Source organism: Amblyomma maculatum, chromosome 9 (genome assembly GCF_055883805.1).
Source record: "Amblyomma maculatum isolate TAMU_Amacu chromosome 9, ASM5588380v1, whole genome shotgun sequence".
NCBI lineage: Eukaryota > Metazoa > Arthropoda > Arachnida > Ixodida > Ixodidae > Amblyomma > Amblyomma maculatum.
Window position 1 is genome coordinate 63,710,712 of NC_139352.1, and position 16,404 is coordinate 63,727,115.

Consider the following 16,404-nt stretch of genomic DNA (forward strand, 5'->3'; position numbering starts at 1 on the left):
AAGTTTCAGTGCGTGCGTAGACTCAAATGTTGGGGCATGTGTGTTGAAACCAACCATTTATCGTAAAGTGGTTGTATAGTCAAACACGATCTCAGTAGTACCGCGGATGAACGAAACAAATCTTAACTTGAAGGAATTTTACGGCATTAAGCAGCGAAATTCATTCGTCATGCCCCGAGGAAGACAGTTCAGGGGAGCATATCAAAAGAAGTGCGTCGGCGGGACCTCTCTAAATGTCTTTACGAAAACGTTTCGTTCGTTTTGAAGTATTCACTCATGGCAGTTTCACTTTAAACTAAGTAGCCTCTACCTAATAACGATAGAGGTCAACGTCCAATCTTTTCTCTATCATTCTACGTTTAACGTCTCACCGCTGTCCAAGTGCTCTGAAAGAGGCAGTACTTTAGGGTCGAGTATTCATTTTTGCCAAGTGGTGCCCTTTCCCGAGCATGCACTTTTCTCGCACAGCACATGGGCACGTGTAGCATGGGTGCCCTAATTAGCCGTCGAGGCAAGCGTCAACAGTCTGCGGTGGACACGAAAAAATACGCCAGGTACTTCACTACGCATGTTTATCGTCTCCCAAATTTGCCGCTACAACCACCGAGCAACATCACAACCGAGACACCGTTCGAAGGTCCCCTCACGGTTGGTGGTCGTGCGGAGCGTATGATGCACTGTACATAAAGTTCAGAACTTGAAGCCGCACGGGTGCGGCTCTTCCATGGGTGCTGATTCGTGGCAACCGAAAGACATCGCGAACATTTTGTAGTTCTTCGCAGGAACATTGCAGCGGAGGCGTGGGCCCGCGAGATATCCAGTCGGCGTGATGTCGTCGAACTTGCATTTTGTCATGCAGCGGCCCACGAAGGCGAGTTGCTCCCCAGTCAGGTTCACGTCTGGCAGCCTCAAGCTTCGCTCATCGCGGTACAGGGTCCAGAACATGTCGCGTACTGTGTTGATTGCCACCATGTCTGCCACGCTCTCTAAGCCAACAAATCGGCTTCCTCCTGCGGGAAGCGGATGTCCTGCCTGCAGCGAAAGTGGCAGCCCATAGCATTGTAGTTTTCTGCTACTATTTTAAATAATGCTCACATCTTTAGTTCCCTATGGCAGTATCACTGCCGCTCTTCAGCGGACCGTTATAGGGCTGTTGCTTACATCTACCGTTTATATCTACCGCTTGCCGTCAGTACGCATGCGCAGGTCGCCTTGGGGACGCTAGATGGTGTTACGTGCCTGCTACATGCCGGCGCGGGGCGCATCAGTACGTGAGTCGCTAATAGAGTGCGGTAACGGTGGACGGTAGCGGTAAGCGGTGGCGCTTTGCGAAAAGTGTCTCCAGCTCGTGAGTGCGGGGAAGAATTCACGTGCAGTGTTCTTCCGAACAATTGTTCGGAAGCTTAGACAATTCCTATCAATATGCTTAACTATCTTACAATAGTCGAAAGCTGCCCTACAATTAAAAGGTGTTCCAGAAAGCTGGACTCCTTATGAGAACAGATTAGGGGCAGTGCCTCTTAGCTGCAGCATCCGTGTTACGTGAAGTTTGTTCGGTCGACAAGGCGTCGGCGTAGTAGCGGTAGTAGTAGAGTAATCTGCACCGCGTGTCGGAAGTATTCGTGCGCAAAACCCTGACTGGTCGACAGGCTTATGACGTAACAACTACATAAGCTCGTTTAGTAATTTGAAACACCCGACATTCAAAATGCGTATGACTTACTAACGTGTTCTTGGGATGTGTACTGGTATTACAGAATCATAGTGAAAATTATTCAAACAAGAAAAACAAATCGCGCAATGAAATGACGGTGTTAAATGTGGTTTGCCTCTTCTTAAGCGTCTCAAATTATTATTTAATCTATGAGTTTAATTTTTATTAGAGGCTATTTTGAGATACAGGAAACTGCTCGCAGAAGCTCAGAAGAAAAACATGCGTGCTTATTTCGATTGATAGTATGGGAGAAATATGAAAGCTGGCCGATGCTTTGAAGATGAACAAATAATGCACCACCTGTTCTTTTCTGTGCTAATGCGGTATTCAGGTATAGATTGTGGTCACGGGAATTAATGATGCCGGTAAGAGAGTCAGTTACTCTGGGAAGAAAGAAGGTGGATGTGTGTTGCTAAAGCCTCGTCATTGGCATTTGCGACAGACAAGAATTAGCTGGGGCTTAGCTTTAATTAAGCCCGATAGGTTGCTGAAGCAGTAATAGCATGGTTACGCTATAGTTCAGCTCGTAGCTAGCCAATTGCGGTGTACCATGTTGACCGTACGATTAACACAGGACACACATCCTGAGCGCGCCGTCGAGCGAGATGCTGTTCCCGTTCTTTATCTGTCTCTAGCTCGCTGTCGTTTCCTGGCTTCATCGAGACGGCGTGACTTTTCTTTCTGCTTATCAGGATGCGTAGCGAGTGCCTCAGCTGAGCAAGCTCGAGCATTTATATACCCATCGTTTTCCTTCTCTTCCTCTTAACTGCGAGAGAAGAGGCGACGCTCTACAAATCTTTATTTTCCAGCGTTTTCAAAACAACCAGCAGTTATCTGGCCAAGGCGCAGATGGAGACAGGGTAACTATTAGAGCGCTAGACATATTTTGAATGCTTTGTCTAACTGTATGCATTGTCTAAATCAACTTCATGTGTCCAGCGATAAAAAATAGCTCGAACGTGTTCTCATGTGTTCGCACAAAATATTTTAATTTTCGTTTTAAATTGGTTGCTGGCAAGTATCTATTTAACAAGGCCTATGTTTAACCTTAAGCGTTTCTAACGTCGCGCACTAGTGTCGAAAATAGCCTGAAAAATGTAGTAGAATTAGAATGATATGAAGCCACGATTATTATTACTTGACTAGTTCTGAGGGAGTACCGTGACATCAGAAATGAATTTTTTAAGCTACGTTGAAGACAAACATTTCGCGAGAATTAAATATTTCGAAGCATACTCAGCAGTCCTCGATCAATTTAATGCATGTCGTCGTCGTCGTCGTCGTCGTCGTCGTCGTCATCATCATCATCATCATCATCATCATCATCATCATCATCATCATCATCATCATCATCATCATCATCATCATCATCTGCCTGACTATACCTACTGCAGGGCGAAGGCCCCTCCCATATTCCTCCAATTAACCCGGTCCTGTGCGAGCTGCATCCACTTCCCTGCGAGCTTCATAACCTCATGCGCCCATCTAATTTTCAGTCGCCCCCTGCTATGCTTTCCTTCTTTTGGAATCCAGTTTGTTGCCCTAAGCGACTATCGGGTGTCCTTTCTTCGCGCTACATGTCCTGCCCATGCCCATTTCCTCTTCTTATTTCTATTAGAATGTCAGTGACGAGTTATTTCTCTGACCCACTCTGCACGTTTCCTATCTCTTAACGTTATCCCTGCCATTTTTCTTTCCATAGCCCTCTGCGTTGTCCTCAACTTAAATAGAACCCTCTTTGTTAGCTTCCATGTTTCAGCCCCATAGGTAAGTACAGGTAAGATGCAACTGTTGTATACTTTCCTCTTGAGCGGTACCGGTAAGCTGCTAGTCATAATCTGGGAGGGCTTGTCAAATGCGCTCCATCCCAGTCTTATTCTCCTTGTTATTCCCCTTTCATGGTCCGGATCTGCGGTTACTACCTGTCTTAAATAGATATATTCGCCTACTACTTCCAGTGCTTCGCTACCTAACGTAAACTGCTGTTCCGCCCTAGGCTATTGATCATTACCTTAGTCTTCTGCATATTGATTTTCAAGCCTACCTTTTTACTTTTCCTGTCTAGGTCATCAATCTTTCTTTCCAATTCATCCCCTGAGTTATTAGCAAGGCAATGTCATCAGCAAATCGCAGATTACTGAGGTATTCTCCATTTACTTTTATCCTTACCTGCTCCCATTCCAAGTCTCTGAATACTCCTTCTAAGCAAGCTGTGAACAGTACTGAGGAGATCGTGTCTCCTTGCCTAAAGCCTTTCTTTAAAGGAATTTTGTTACTTTCTTTATGCAGAACTATGGTGTCTGTGCACCCTCTATATATATCTTCCAGCACTTTCACGTATGGCTCGTCTACACCCTGACGTCGCAATGCCTGTATGACCGCCGTGGTTTCTACTGAGTCAAATGCTTTTTCGTAATCAATGAATGCTATGTATAAGGGCTGGTTATATTCCGAGCATTTTTCGATCACCTGGTTGATGGTATGGATATGATCGATAGTAGAGTATCCTTTCCGAAAACCTGCTTGATCTTTTGCTTGGTTGTAGTCTAAAGTTGCCCTGATTCTATTAGCGATTACTTTGGTAAATACTTTATACGTAACAGACAGTAAGTTAATTTATCTGTAATTTTTCAAGTCCTTGGCGTTTCTTTTTTATGAATTAAGCTAATGTTTCCGTTCTTCCATGGCTCCGGTATCGTCGATGACACCAGACATTGCGTATACAGCGTGACCAGCTTTTCCAGCACGATATACCCCCCCCCCCCCCCGTCCTTCAACAAATCTATAGTTACCTGATCCCCTCTAGCTGCTTTCCCCCTTTTCATAGTTTCTAATGCTTTCTTAACTTTGTCCTTCGTCACTGGCGGAACATCTTACGGCATTTCCCTACCGCCAATCTCATTATTGTAGTGACTTCGTTGGCTGCTGTAGAGATCAGTATAGAACTCCTCGGCTACTTTGACTATCTTGTCCATATTCGTGATGACATTGCCCGCCTTGTCCCTAAGCTCATACATCTGATTTTTGCCTATGCCCAATTTCTTCTTCATCGCTTTAAGGTTTCCCCTGTTCTTTACAGCATACTCAATTTTCTCCATGTTATACTTCCTTATATCGGCCACTTTGCGCTTATTGATTAGCTTTGATATGTCTGTCAATTCTATCTGGTCTGTTGGATTGTAAACTTTCATACTTTAGTGTTTCTTAATCAAATCCTTCGTCTCCTTAGACAGCTTACCGGTGTCCTTTCTAACTATCCTACCGCCTACTTTTACAGCGCACTCAGTAATATCTCTGAAATTATTGTTCATTGCTTCTAGGCTAATGTCTTCATCCTCGTTTAAAGCTGAATATCTATTCTGTAGCGAGATCCTGAACTCTTCTGCCCTCCCTCTCAGCGCAAATTCGTTGATGAACTTCTTTCTTACTAATCTGTTTCTTTCCCTTCTCAGATTTAGACTGATTCGAGACCTTACCATCATGTGGTCACTGCATAGCACCTTCCCAACTACCTCTACGTCCTGCACAACGGTGGGGTTAGACCACATTATGAAGTCAATTTCATTTTTAGTCTCCCCGTTAGGGTTTTTCCATGTCCACTTCCGGTTCTTCCGCTTGCTGAAGAAGGTGTTCATAAGTTATTGCGCTCTGCAAACTCAACTAGTAACCCTAGTAACCCCCCCCCCCCCCCCCCCCCTGCTATTCCTAGAACCAATGCCATAATCACCCACTGCCTGATCTCCTGCCTGCTTTTTCCTTACCCGGGCATTGAAGTCGCCCATTATTACAGTATACTGCGTCTTTCCTTTCCGCATTGCCAATTCTACATCTTCATAGTATGAAGTTTTCGACTGCCTGGTCATCATAACTGCATGTAGGTGCGTAGGCCTGTACAACCTTAAGCTTATACCGCTTATTAAGCTTAATTACGAGGCCTGCCACCCTCTCATTTATGCTATAGAATGCATATATGTCATAAAAGCTTCCCAATCTACAAACTACGTAGCTTATGCTCTAATGCAATTCTGCGACATGGAACACAACACAGCTCTACAGGCTGTTTGATTTCCATAAAATGCATCTTCATTCATCGTCACGTTCCGCAAGAAGCATGCAGCCATACCCTTTCATGAGATTCCTGCAGACACTGCACGGCTAAGTCGTAATTCATGGTGGTCCACTCAGAGTAGCACTGGTCGGGCCCTCTGATATCGAACGCCTTCATGATCTCGTGGCTCAATGCCTGCAATGAATGCATGCTTGCATTAAGCTAACGCGCTGTTCCGCAAAAGCATATTTCGCATGATAAGATCGATCACCCTTTTTCGCACCTCATATTTTAATTTTGGAGCTCCATTCGCTGGTAACTTTAATTACATCTGCTGCCACAGGAAGTTAAGCAGTGTTCGGAGTGGGCATTACGACTGTTGGCGCGCAGCCCACTGTGGTCGTTCAAATCCGCAAAGAGCTTGCAGATCGCCGGTGCAAGGGAAGCTATTCTCTAACAACTTCTCAGGGACGACTGAGAGTTTAGCGCTACCCCCTACCGCTACCATCTACCGCTATCGGGCGAGCGTCCCTACACATGTGCAGATCACCCCGGGGGCGACAGATGGCGCCACGTTCCTGTCAAATTCCGGAGGATTCCACACGCAGAGAACAATCAGCGCGTGTTGTGCTGACGGCGCGCGGTAGCGGTAGACGGCCGCGGTAAGCAGCAGCGGTAAAGTAAAAGTTTCTTGCACCTCTTTCATGACACTTTAGTTTTCGAAGAAATCACCTTCTTCATAGGGCTGCGTTTCTTTTTTGTCCAAGGTGATCCGAAACACACACCACCAATGAGAGTCACGTGGTAGAGTATGAGTTAAGCCTGGTTCACACGCAAGCAAAAACGCTAGCGATTTCTGCCGCGGCGGCGCAAAAACCTGTTCTCAGCTGTCGCGGCGGCTCGAGCGGCGAGAGCGACGTATATTCCGTTTGATACGTCAAGTGCAACACCACCAAAGCTACAGCTCTTGTTCGCGCTCTCCGCATCCGCGATAAAAAATAGTGCCTGCTCTTGACGAGAGAAAATAATAGTTGCTTTGTCTGCAAGCCTAATACATTTTACATTTGCTATCAAATTTATAAAAAGCACTTTTTTTTTAGGGAGAAAAGGTCGGATTCGGCTAATTTGTATGTTTCTTTATGTCGTTTTTGTTCGTGCCGCGTTTTGCTGCCTCGCAACCTTGCCAACTGTGCCACCAGATGGCGCTGGCTGTGCCCTCCGCGCTGCGCATCTCTTTTTGAGAAAATGGTTCTTTGGTGCGCATTTTTTCTATAAGATTCGCTCTGTGAAGATATCTAAGCATGCGAAGCATGTTATTGCAAACGTGTTCTCGAAATAGAGCCCGTTTCGGCAGGAACCACTCGCCTACAGAACGAGCGCGTAGTGATACGCCTCCTGTTTTTTTCTTGCGAACTACTTGCGTAGCTTTCGCTGCGTTGGACCTGATGTATGAAACGGAGTATACTCGTTGGACATATTTCGCTCTTGTCGCTGCCGCTCGCCGCTCAGTTCGCTCAATCGCTTGCATGTGAACCAGACTTTAGGAATAAGTGTTGGCGGTAACACGTTACATGTAACGGCGTACCAGTTGCGCGTTACTTTTTTCGGCAACCTAGTAACGTACTTGTTACCATTTCGTAACTGTACGGGTAACGTACTTTAACATTTTTCGGTAACTTGATGTGCCACGTTACTAGATTGCTTTTTACTCGAATTCTCGCGCCCCTTTTTCAGAAAAGAAAACGCAGAGCAGCTAAAGTGACGTAACAAATATAGAAAATATACACGTGGTCTCGACGTCCATTTTTGCTCCTCGCATGCACACCAGAAAACACCTGCCCTTGACGACGCACCCAACTAAGAATGGACAGAATACCCATAGGACACGAAATACGTGCACGAGCACATTCACGCACTCGTCTGTTTAAATTCAACAAGTTTTAGTTATTAGAAAGTTGTCGCTGCAATAATCTTGCGGTGTTTATCAACTTTGTGTTCAAAATGTTTTTTTCTTTCTATCTGCAACTGTGGCTACATTTATGATTATTGAACTCCTGAGCGAGGCAGGCACCTTCTGGACACCTGCTTAGCACCTTCTTATCTGAACACCTTCAGATAAACACTTGTATATTTTTTTTTGCGGTAATTATATAGGTTCAGGGCAATAAAGATTGTTTATGAGTGTAAATATATTTTTCCGTACCTGGGCCGTTTAAGCATTTCTTTGTTGCTACACAATTTGCGCGCATATATACTCTGTTAGTAGAAGCACACCGAGCATTTTGGAACATTACACTTTGCAGAAGTACAGTGAAGTTGTTGAGAGTTCAGCGATGTTTTCTTTGCGAAGTTAGAATTGATGTGTCATTTTGGTGTTTAATGTGACGTCCAGAAAATGGCTTCATCATCTGCTACAGAGTTAAAAGCCATCACATATAACCCTGCAGGCAACTTTATGCCAATATAAGATTAATGTGCCCCTGTACATTTGTGCAAAGTATTCTCGTTAAATCAGGATTTCGTGTAAATAGTAGTTTCGGCTAGAAGTGTTATGGGAAGTATGGGCTTTATAAAATTGTTAACGTGAGTCCTTAAAGCGAAGAAGCACTGATTAAAGTTTATGGCCATGGAGTAATAACTAAGTAAGGTCCAGTATGTTTTCGGTAACGGTATAGTAATGCGTTACATTTTTGTTGGTAGCATAGAGCGGCAATGCATTAATTCTTGTTTGGCGTAGCGAGTAACGTATTTAGTTACTTTTTTAGGCAACGCCAACCACACTGGTTAGAAGTAGCTGTCCCTCCGTACGAAGCAGTTCCCGCCATCTAAAAGGTTGTACTGCGTGAGTTGGGGGCGTGATCTGCTCCATCACTCAGTGTGGCACGCCGCACATCGTCTCTACTCTGCACACTCTGGACTGACAGGCGACCACGCTTTCCTTCTCCCCCCTTGACATCTTCTTTCTCTCTCTGCTCTACCTCCGTCCTCTCTTGCGCAGCTGGAAACTGATTTCATCACCCCGTGTAGAGACAGACAAGTCGACAAAACCCAACCTGTGAGGGACGTAGTCATATGATTACTCACTGACCCACCTCATGGTGCGCCGTCACAGTGATTGTGTGCCAGTGTCCTGGTTACAATATTGGTTAAATCAACAGGTTTTCCGCAGTGCACAACGCGACGTCAAACTGGCTTCACACGGCGCTGTCAATGCCTGCACTGTTTTTTTTTTGCGATAAACTGTGTTCCAATCTTAAGGCCTTTAAATTAATAACTGAAGTATTTTATTTCATTTGTTCAAAATAAAAGTGCGGAAAAGGAATTGCCAGTGCAGCACTCGTAAGGACTAAACTAGGGGATCCGAACATGAAAAGCAATTTACCAGAACATACTACTACATAAACCACACACCAGTTGCATCTTCCAAATAAAGAATACAAAATACTCACTTATGAAAGAATTCTGATGTTCTGATCTATTTGCATCCGTATTGCACTGAACTTTCAGGAACCGCTTAAAAAAAAAAGCTCTCAAAAAATAAGTCGAGGATTTTCGTCACCCTCGAGAGATTTAAAGTTTCAGATGCGCAGTAATATAGATCCGCTAAGCAGCGTAAGACCATGCGGCCAGAAGAGCTACGGTAGAGGTTGCACCTTAATATATTTTGAAAGAATTGCGCTGGTCCACGCAATGCAACGCCAGGAGGTTCTGGGTACTTACATCGCCTAATGTGCCTACGGTCAAGGCCGGAATGCCATCAGCATACAATGAAATGGGAAGCAATGCCCCCGCCGGTATGATGATGCTGTTGCTAAGCTTTGAGTAGTACGGAGCCGCCCTGCTGGTATTGAAGAAGGTGTGAATCTGGTCTCTCCACTTTTGGCGAGCTCGCCCTGACAGTGCTTTGAACCATGCGTCCAAGAAGCGGCCTGTTGCGGACATGTCCGGGAAATCACCTGCGCACGCGAAAAGTGGTGCCTTCACTGTCAGATTGTAGCTACTGGTATGCTACAGTCGTCACTGAGATCAGTCGGAAAACCAAATCGAAATTTTTCTGTATACTCATACTTAATGGGCTATAATACGGCAAGCAACATCGTTATAAATAGTTTGCATGATATTAGCATGATATTAGGCTGCCTCTAGACTAACTGCACATTGGTGCGGTTTTGAAGCTTGCCACTATACACTTTGTTTGATTCAGTTAGCACTATTATTTTGAAGCCAATTACGAAGCAATTCTATGACACAAAAAGATCTGGAAAGTGACGTGTTGCAAATGCACTCGTCTCTGAACTGTTCTTGTACAGCGCTATGTTTTGGTACGAGGAGTTTATTTTGCCGTACCTTTTAGTTCACTACTTGTACCCTGATTGTCCTAGAGGAAAGAAACACAGTACTTTACACATAGCGTTATATCACACACAGACTATCCTACACAAGACAGCACGCTCTTTTACAGGTTATTTTGAGATTGCTCCTAAAACTGTTCATCGAAAGAGATGCGCGGTTACATTTTTGCTTTTAGAACATGTACTCATGAGAAAGAGACGTATGTGGAAGGAAGGTTGCAAGATTAAGAGTAGTAAAGATGATCTCACTCTAACCACCTGTGATGACGCATAGAATGTGGCTGCCCATTCGTTCTTCTGGGAATAAGGTCGAACCTAGCTGCAGCTTCAAGGAAATATTTTAAGTTTTTCGTCATCTAGCCTATAGATTGTTGTGGAAAACATTTATTGTCACAATAACCTCATACAAATATCTCATAACTCATACTAAACTCATACAAATTTCATACAATATAATATATTTCTCATATGTTAAATGATATTTGTATGAGATGATATGAGATTGATATGAGTTTAGTATGAGAAGTTTGTATGAGGTTATTGGGAATCATAGAGTTTTTTCACTAGGGTTATTTCACTTAAATGTTCGCTGGAATCGACATGTTCTCATATTCACGCACACATTCACACACATGAAGGCGTATTGGCGATGCCGATACTGGCTGTACACTTTTTAACGGGAATACCACGACGTCAACTTCAGGTCAAGCAAAAAGAAAAAAAAAAAGAAGAAAAGCTGTCGACAACGTTTTAGGCACTCTAAGGATGTCTTGATGTCAAATACGACTGAAATTGCTTGATGGTGGTGAAGACAGGGCTGGCCACCTATGGACAAGGCGCAGATGTAAGCTCCCGTCTCCTTCCGAGCAAGAGCGGCGATCGATCCCTATCTTGTAGCACAATTTGATTGTTGTGCATGACGACAAAGCGATGGTGCAGTTCCTCATTGAGTGTGAAAATCGCCCCGTGGCACTGTCACAAGCTGCCTCACATATACGGGATCTCCCCGCAATCCCCTCGCTTCTCGAAGCATGCTCCGACATGACGCTTCGGGGCAGCGACCGGACAAGCGCGCGTCCTTGACGCGGCTGCAGTGCAGCACGCCCGCAGCAGTGCGCTCTGGTAAGCTTCAGTCTTCCGGGCCTCTTACGCGGCTGCTCGCGCTGGGAAAGCGTGTTGTTTTTCACCGAGCCCGCGATCTACTCACTCATTGTTCTCCTCATCTGTACGGCCGCCGCTACCGATCAACTCTGTGACTTCGACGCCTCATATAACAAGAAAGCTGTGAAAATTCTTTTTTGCCACATACTGTCGGTTAATTGAATATTGTTTTCGCCTTTGTTTTAACCTTGATCAGGCTTAGTATTACTATATCTGAATACTTGCCTTGTTATCTTTATAATTTTGTTTTATCGCAGTGTTTGTTCATTGTCGTGTTTCCTCTTGTCATTTACCGAGTCGTCTTTTATCACTATCGTGTCGTGGCGTTTTATTTTGTTATTGTATTCTATTATTATGCAGTGTCATTTGGACTACTATCTATAAATATTCAATTGTTTGTAAAATAAAGTGACTTTCTTGAACTCAAAGTTTTGCCAATTTAGTTGTAAGTTCGGCGAGCTGAGTGTACATGTCATGTCGTGTATTGCAAGCCCGATTTTCGTTCCATTATTTATCAGCCGTGACGCGAGAGAAACTTTATAAGGACTTGTACGATGTATTTCTCCCGATCCCATTGTACAGATCGTTGTACTGTGCAGGTCCATGGAATTCAGCCCTTAAACGAGTAAAAAATATGGCTGTACCAGGGGGAGCAAAAACTTCCTTTTTCAAGCTCCAAGCAATACACTAGAAGTTTAGAGCTAGTTATAAATGAAGGTTTTCTTTGCAACTTGGGGAAATTAATCGCTGCTTCGTATGCCGCAAGCCGGAAACTATCGAAGTTTTCTTGCGTCTGTTGGGAAGCCGTTTTCTTCAGGAACAATCTACAACGAACGATTAAAAAAGACCTACTCGTGGATGCATTCGGAATTAGGTTTTTAACAACTGAAGATGATGATGGGGCTACCGCTGGACATGACCATGTTATTGTGCCTGTACAGTATCTGGGGATCAAGAATGGCTTTCAGGCATGCAAATATTGATGCGAGGAAAATACGACAGTAATTTCGAGCAGCCGTTGCGAGCGTTATTGATGTTTTCAAGACATAAAACCAAGTGCCTTAGTGGCTTCCGAGAATGGAAGTGTTGCTGCACTTGCCTGAATTTTAATGGATCCCCTTAATGCCTCATCATTGAGGTTGTCAGCAGAGATGCCACACTTTCGAGAGCGAGATTTAAAAACAAATTGATAAACGATATCCCCCCCCCCCTCCCCCGCACTTTACCAACTGCGCCACGCCCCGGATCGTGAAGCGCTCTTGATAATTCCCCTTGTCTCCCTAATTTCCCTTGTCCACCGCGAGGATAGCGAGATTCCGCGAGTGACATACTGCGCCTTTCCTTTCCTGTAAAGGAATTATAGAACGCCGGTGAACTTTGATATGTTCAATGAAATTGTGGTTGTGTTCGACAAGGGGCACGCGATGTACCGTTCATAATTTGCTCTTTCAACCGTTATGAAGGCAAATAATGTTATTTTCATTGCGCCTCTCGCCTGGGCGATGCCACTGCTGACGACTGCACACAGAAAACGTACCAGAAGCCGCGACTAATTACGGACACTTCATCGTACTCAATGTAATTAATATAATGTAATGGCTTTGATCATGGCAGTGATCACGAAGCCCGCGAGCCGTCCCACGCTTCCGTTTCCCACATTGCAGCACTGTGTCAATACTGTTAGGCGCGCAACGATAGACGATCAAACCGCTCTACCTAGGACGAAGAGCGAGAATGAAATGCGAGCAGCAGTGCCTGACAAGTTTAGCTATTTGAGCGGACAGTAGGGAGGCTCGAAAAAGTGGGCAACTCAGTGACGTTTCCCCACTTATTGCGAGTGAGCACCACGCACCGTGTGCCATCGTTCAGGAGTCGAAAGCCCGAAATTCGCCGAAGTACGTCGCAAAGGCGTCAACACATCGTAGCGACTGAGCTGACGTTTAGAAGTCATTCCAAACCCCCAGTGTGGGTCCAGTTTTTTCCGATGACTTTTGATAAGTTTTTCCGGTAAGCTCAAAGTTTCATGTCGAATATATAAAGCTCAGTTGAGAGTCCTTGCATATTACTATATTCAACTCGAAATGGCTAAACAGCTAAACAGGTTCATCTGGTGTTCGTTATTGTCTACGTAGGAAAATTTTACTTCCATATTCTGAGATAGAAGTCACAAGCTCCGAGGGAGCTACACCGAATGACGGCTGCTCTGTGTTAAAATCTAGTCAAATGTTTACTTTCCATGTATAAGCAAAATGCATGAAAGGGCTGTGGGAAAAAGCTGCCCAAAGACAACGTGACTGGCCCGCTAATCCAGTCGTTTTTGACAATGGTCTTTTTTTTTTTGCGTTTTGAATAAATATAGTGAGGCCTGACCGCATATTTACTCGTTTAATGCCGTACTCGTGACGCTGCCAAAAGAAGAAAGTATTATCCGCAGAGCCAATACTTTCTGGTTGCCTTCTTGTCAGCCCTCTCTGTAGGGAGCTTATTATACGAGCTTTTGGTATCTCTTGCAAACAATATTCCGATTTCCATTTGCTCTCACGTAACTACTCTTTAACACAACGAGGAGATGTACAACATGAACTAGTGGGCGAGTTGGTCGGACATAATTACCTAGTGAGCAGCGCAACGGCCCGAGGCCAAGAGGGAACGAAGGGACAAACACAGCGCTGTGTTTGTTCCTTCGTTCCCTCTTGCCATCGTGCCTTTGTGCTGCTACGCTAGGTAACCACGAGATGAGCGACACTGTGAGTCTGCACCAACCGAAGTGCTCGTTGACGAAGGTTTCATCCAGTCGTTCCTCCGGGCTGCAGATGTGAGCCTTCATTAAGTTCAGGATCTTCAGAAGAACGAACTTTTCCGTGTCCAGGAGGTACAGGTCGTGAACCAGCTGGGTTCTGAAGACTTCGCGCGCAGATTCAAACATATCCGTCGCTCGTCTCCGCGCACGCCACGTGACCACTGTGGTAGGGAAAATGGAAGGAGGCGCCAACAAGCCCGTTCAGCAAAGGATAACATTAGCCGGATGCTTCGTGACTTTTATCTAAGAGAGCATTATTCCTTGGGAAGAGGAAGCGAACTGCAACTTTTTTTTTGTCAACTTACAATCAGGATACATCATTCCGATGCTAATTAAAAAAAAGGCAAATAGAATATACCTCCATCACTAGATATGACACTGCAAGTTCTGGAGCACTTGTCGTCTACACATTTGTATAAGCAAGAGAAATGAATAAGGAAGGAGTCACACCTTTCACGCAGAACGAAAGCATTTTTCTTCATAAATAAATTAGTATAGCGGCTCAAGTGACCTGGAGAGGTCTTCATGTTGCTTCATATAGGCGGATACCCTTTTGCAATTTGGCGAACTATCAAACTCTGTGGTTAAATTATCTGATTGAGTTCTCTCTCTTCAGACCTAAAGCCAAGATGATTATGTCCTCTCTGTTTCCTCCTAGTAACCTCCCATATTCCACTAGCCGCGTAAGGCTGGCGCACCACATTCGGACGGCTTACCGTGTTTTAGATGCAAAAATATAGAAAGTTCCTCCCGCTTGCATTGGTTCTCCTGTTGCATGTCGTAAAGTGCGTTATGTGCTCAACATTCATATTTACGAAGATAGTTATAACCTTTTTTTTTTAATTTCTTGCAGCACACCCGAGAATTTTCGCTCGCGCTTATTTGGGAAACTAGGTGAAATTATGCACCGAACTACCGAATATAAGGCTAACTTTGTGAAAGCAGCACTACATGACCGTAGACCCTGGAAGCTCCCTCAACGGTCATGGGCAATATAATGATCATATCTGCATTAGGGCACTTCGAAGTTAATTATTTGCTGCTTAGAGGCTATGCCTGGTCAAAACTTGAAAAAGTACACCAGGAGTTAGACCACTCAAGTGTTGCATTGCCAGTAACAATGGTAGTATAATTGGGCTTAGTAAAAGCAATAAATATTTAAGCGTTAGCGCATTAAAGAAGACTTATTAATCCGTATAAACTAAAAAAAATTACATCGCTTGTTTCGGATGTCTCAAAATAGTTCTCTTTTGCCGCGAATCATTCTGTAAACTTTGCATTGATTTCACAGACTATATATCCCTCAGAAGAGCAAATCATTACACACACCTTTCAATTCGCCTCTAGCATCCATACAGGATACGCATCTCTTGGAAAAAACAACGTAGGGACCTACCTGATCGTAGGTAGCGGCTATTGGCTGCGTATTCCATGACGCCGAGGACGTGATGGTAGCAGGCCACTTCCTTGGCCTGTCCGAATACCGCCTTTTGCGGTAACGCGTAATCGAGGAGGGAATCGAAAAGACCCCAAGCGAGCAAGGCGCGAAAACCGTCTGGGCCCCAGGTGGATGATTTCACCAGATATGCAAGTGCTACGAGCACCTCCTGCTGGAACCGGATAGAGTCCAGGCCAATGTACGTGCCTTTGGTGTAGGTGCTCACTGCACTGATCCACTGGACTGCAAACGGTAAAAGCCACGCAGTTGTACTCGGCGTCATAGCCACAGCTGCCGTTCCGTCCGTTGCTCAAAAAACGCGGAGACCTTTGCTGCGAACACCCGAAACGTACAGTACGGTCCACTGTTAAAGGGAACGTGCGGTCGCATGGCATAAACACTTTGCAAAACGCTGCCGTCGACAAGTGGCGAGAATGGCCGGTACCATTTGCATGCTCGGTAAGAGCTGCCGGCCGCGCTTACTGCACATGCACCAATTGTGCGATCCTTAGTCACCGGCTTTTTCGTGAATACTTTGCAAAGCCCGGCGTCCGCGTCTTCTCATGTTCCCTTTAACAATAGACCGTATTGTGCATAGAGTGAAGTATCGCACAGAAGGAAAGGTTTAAAGACTGCTGCCGACTAATTTGCATTTAAATGGTGCTGCGTCAAACTGAAGGAACATAATTCAATAAAACTTGTTGCTTGGATAGTTGGTTACACATTATTAGAACAAAAATGTAGCGCAAAGGGATGACGACTGATGAAAGAGACCACCACAACGACAGAGAAAAGAGCATTTGTGTTTGTGGTCTCTTTCTCCTGTCGTCTTTAAACTAACTTTTTATTCTAACAGTGAAGGAATACGGATTGCGCAGAAAGCGAGAACGC

At 44.7% G+C, this 16,404-nt stretch overlaps 1 protein-coding gene across 1 annotated transcript in view; it reads right to left on the reverse strand.

The window, feature by feature from the left end:
* Nucleotides 1-690: 690 nt before the first annotated feature.
* Nucleotides 691-16,404, reverse strand: part of LOC146179215 (neprilysin-1-like) — a 45,948-nt gene continuing 30,234 nt past the window's right edge. The window contains exons 7-11 of the mRNA XM_084580146.1: nucleotides 15,472-15,756; nucleotides 14,039-14,236; nucleotides 9,501-9,718; nucleotides 5,838-5,957; nucleotides 691-1,032 (exon numbers count right to left, since the gene is read on the reverse strand). Of these exons, the coding sequence (XP_084436272.1) occupies nucleotides 691-1,032; nucleotides 5,838-5,957; nucleotides 9,501-9,718; nucleotides 14,039-14,236; nucleotides 15,472-15,756 (1,163 nt within the window). The remainder of the gene's footprint in view (nucleotides 1,033-5,837; nucleotides 5,958-9,500; nucleotides 9,719-14,038; nucleotides 14,237-15,471; nucleotides 15,757-16,404) is intronic.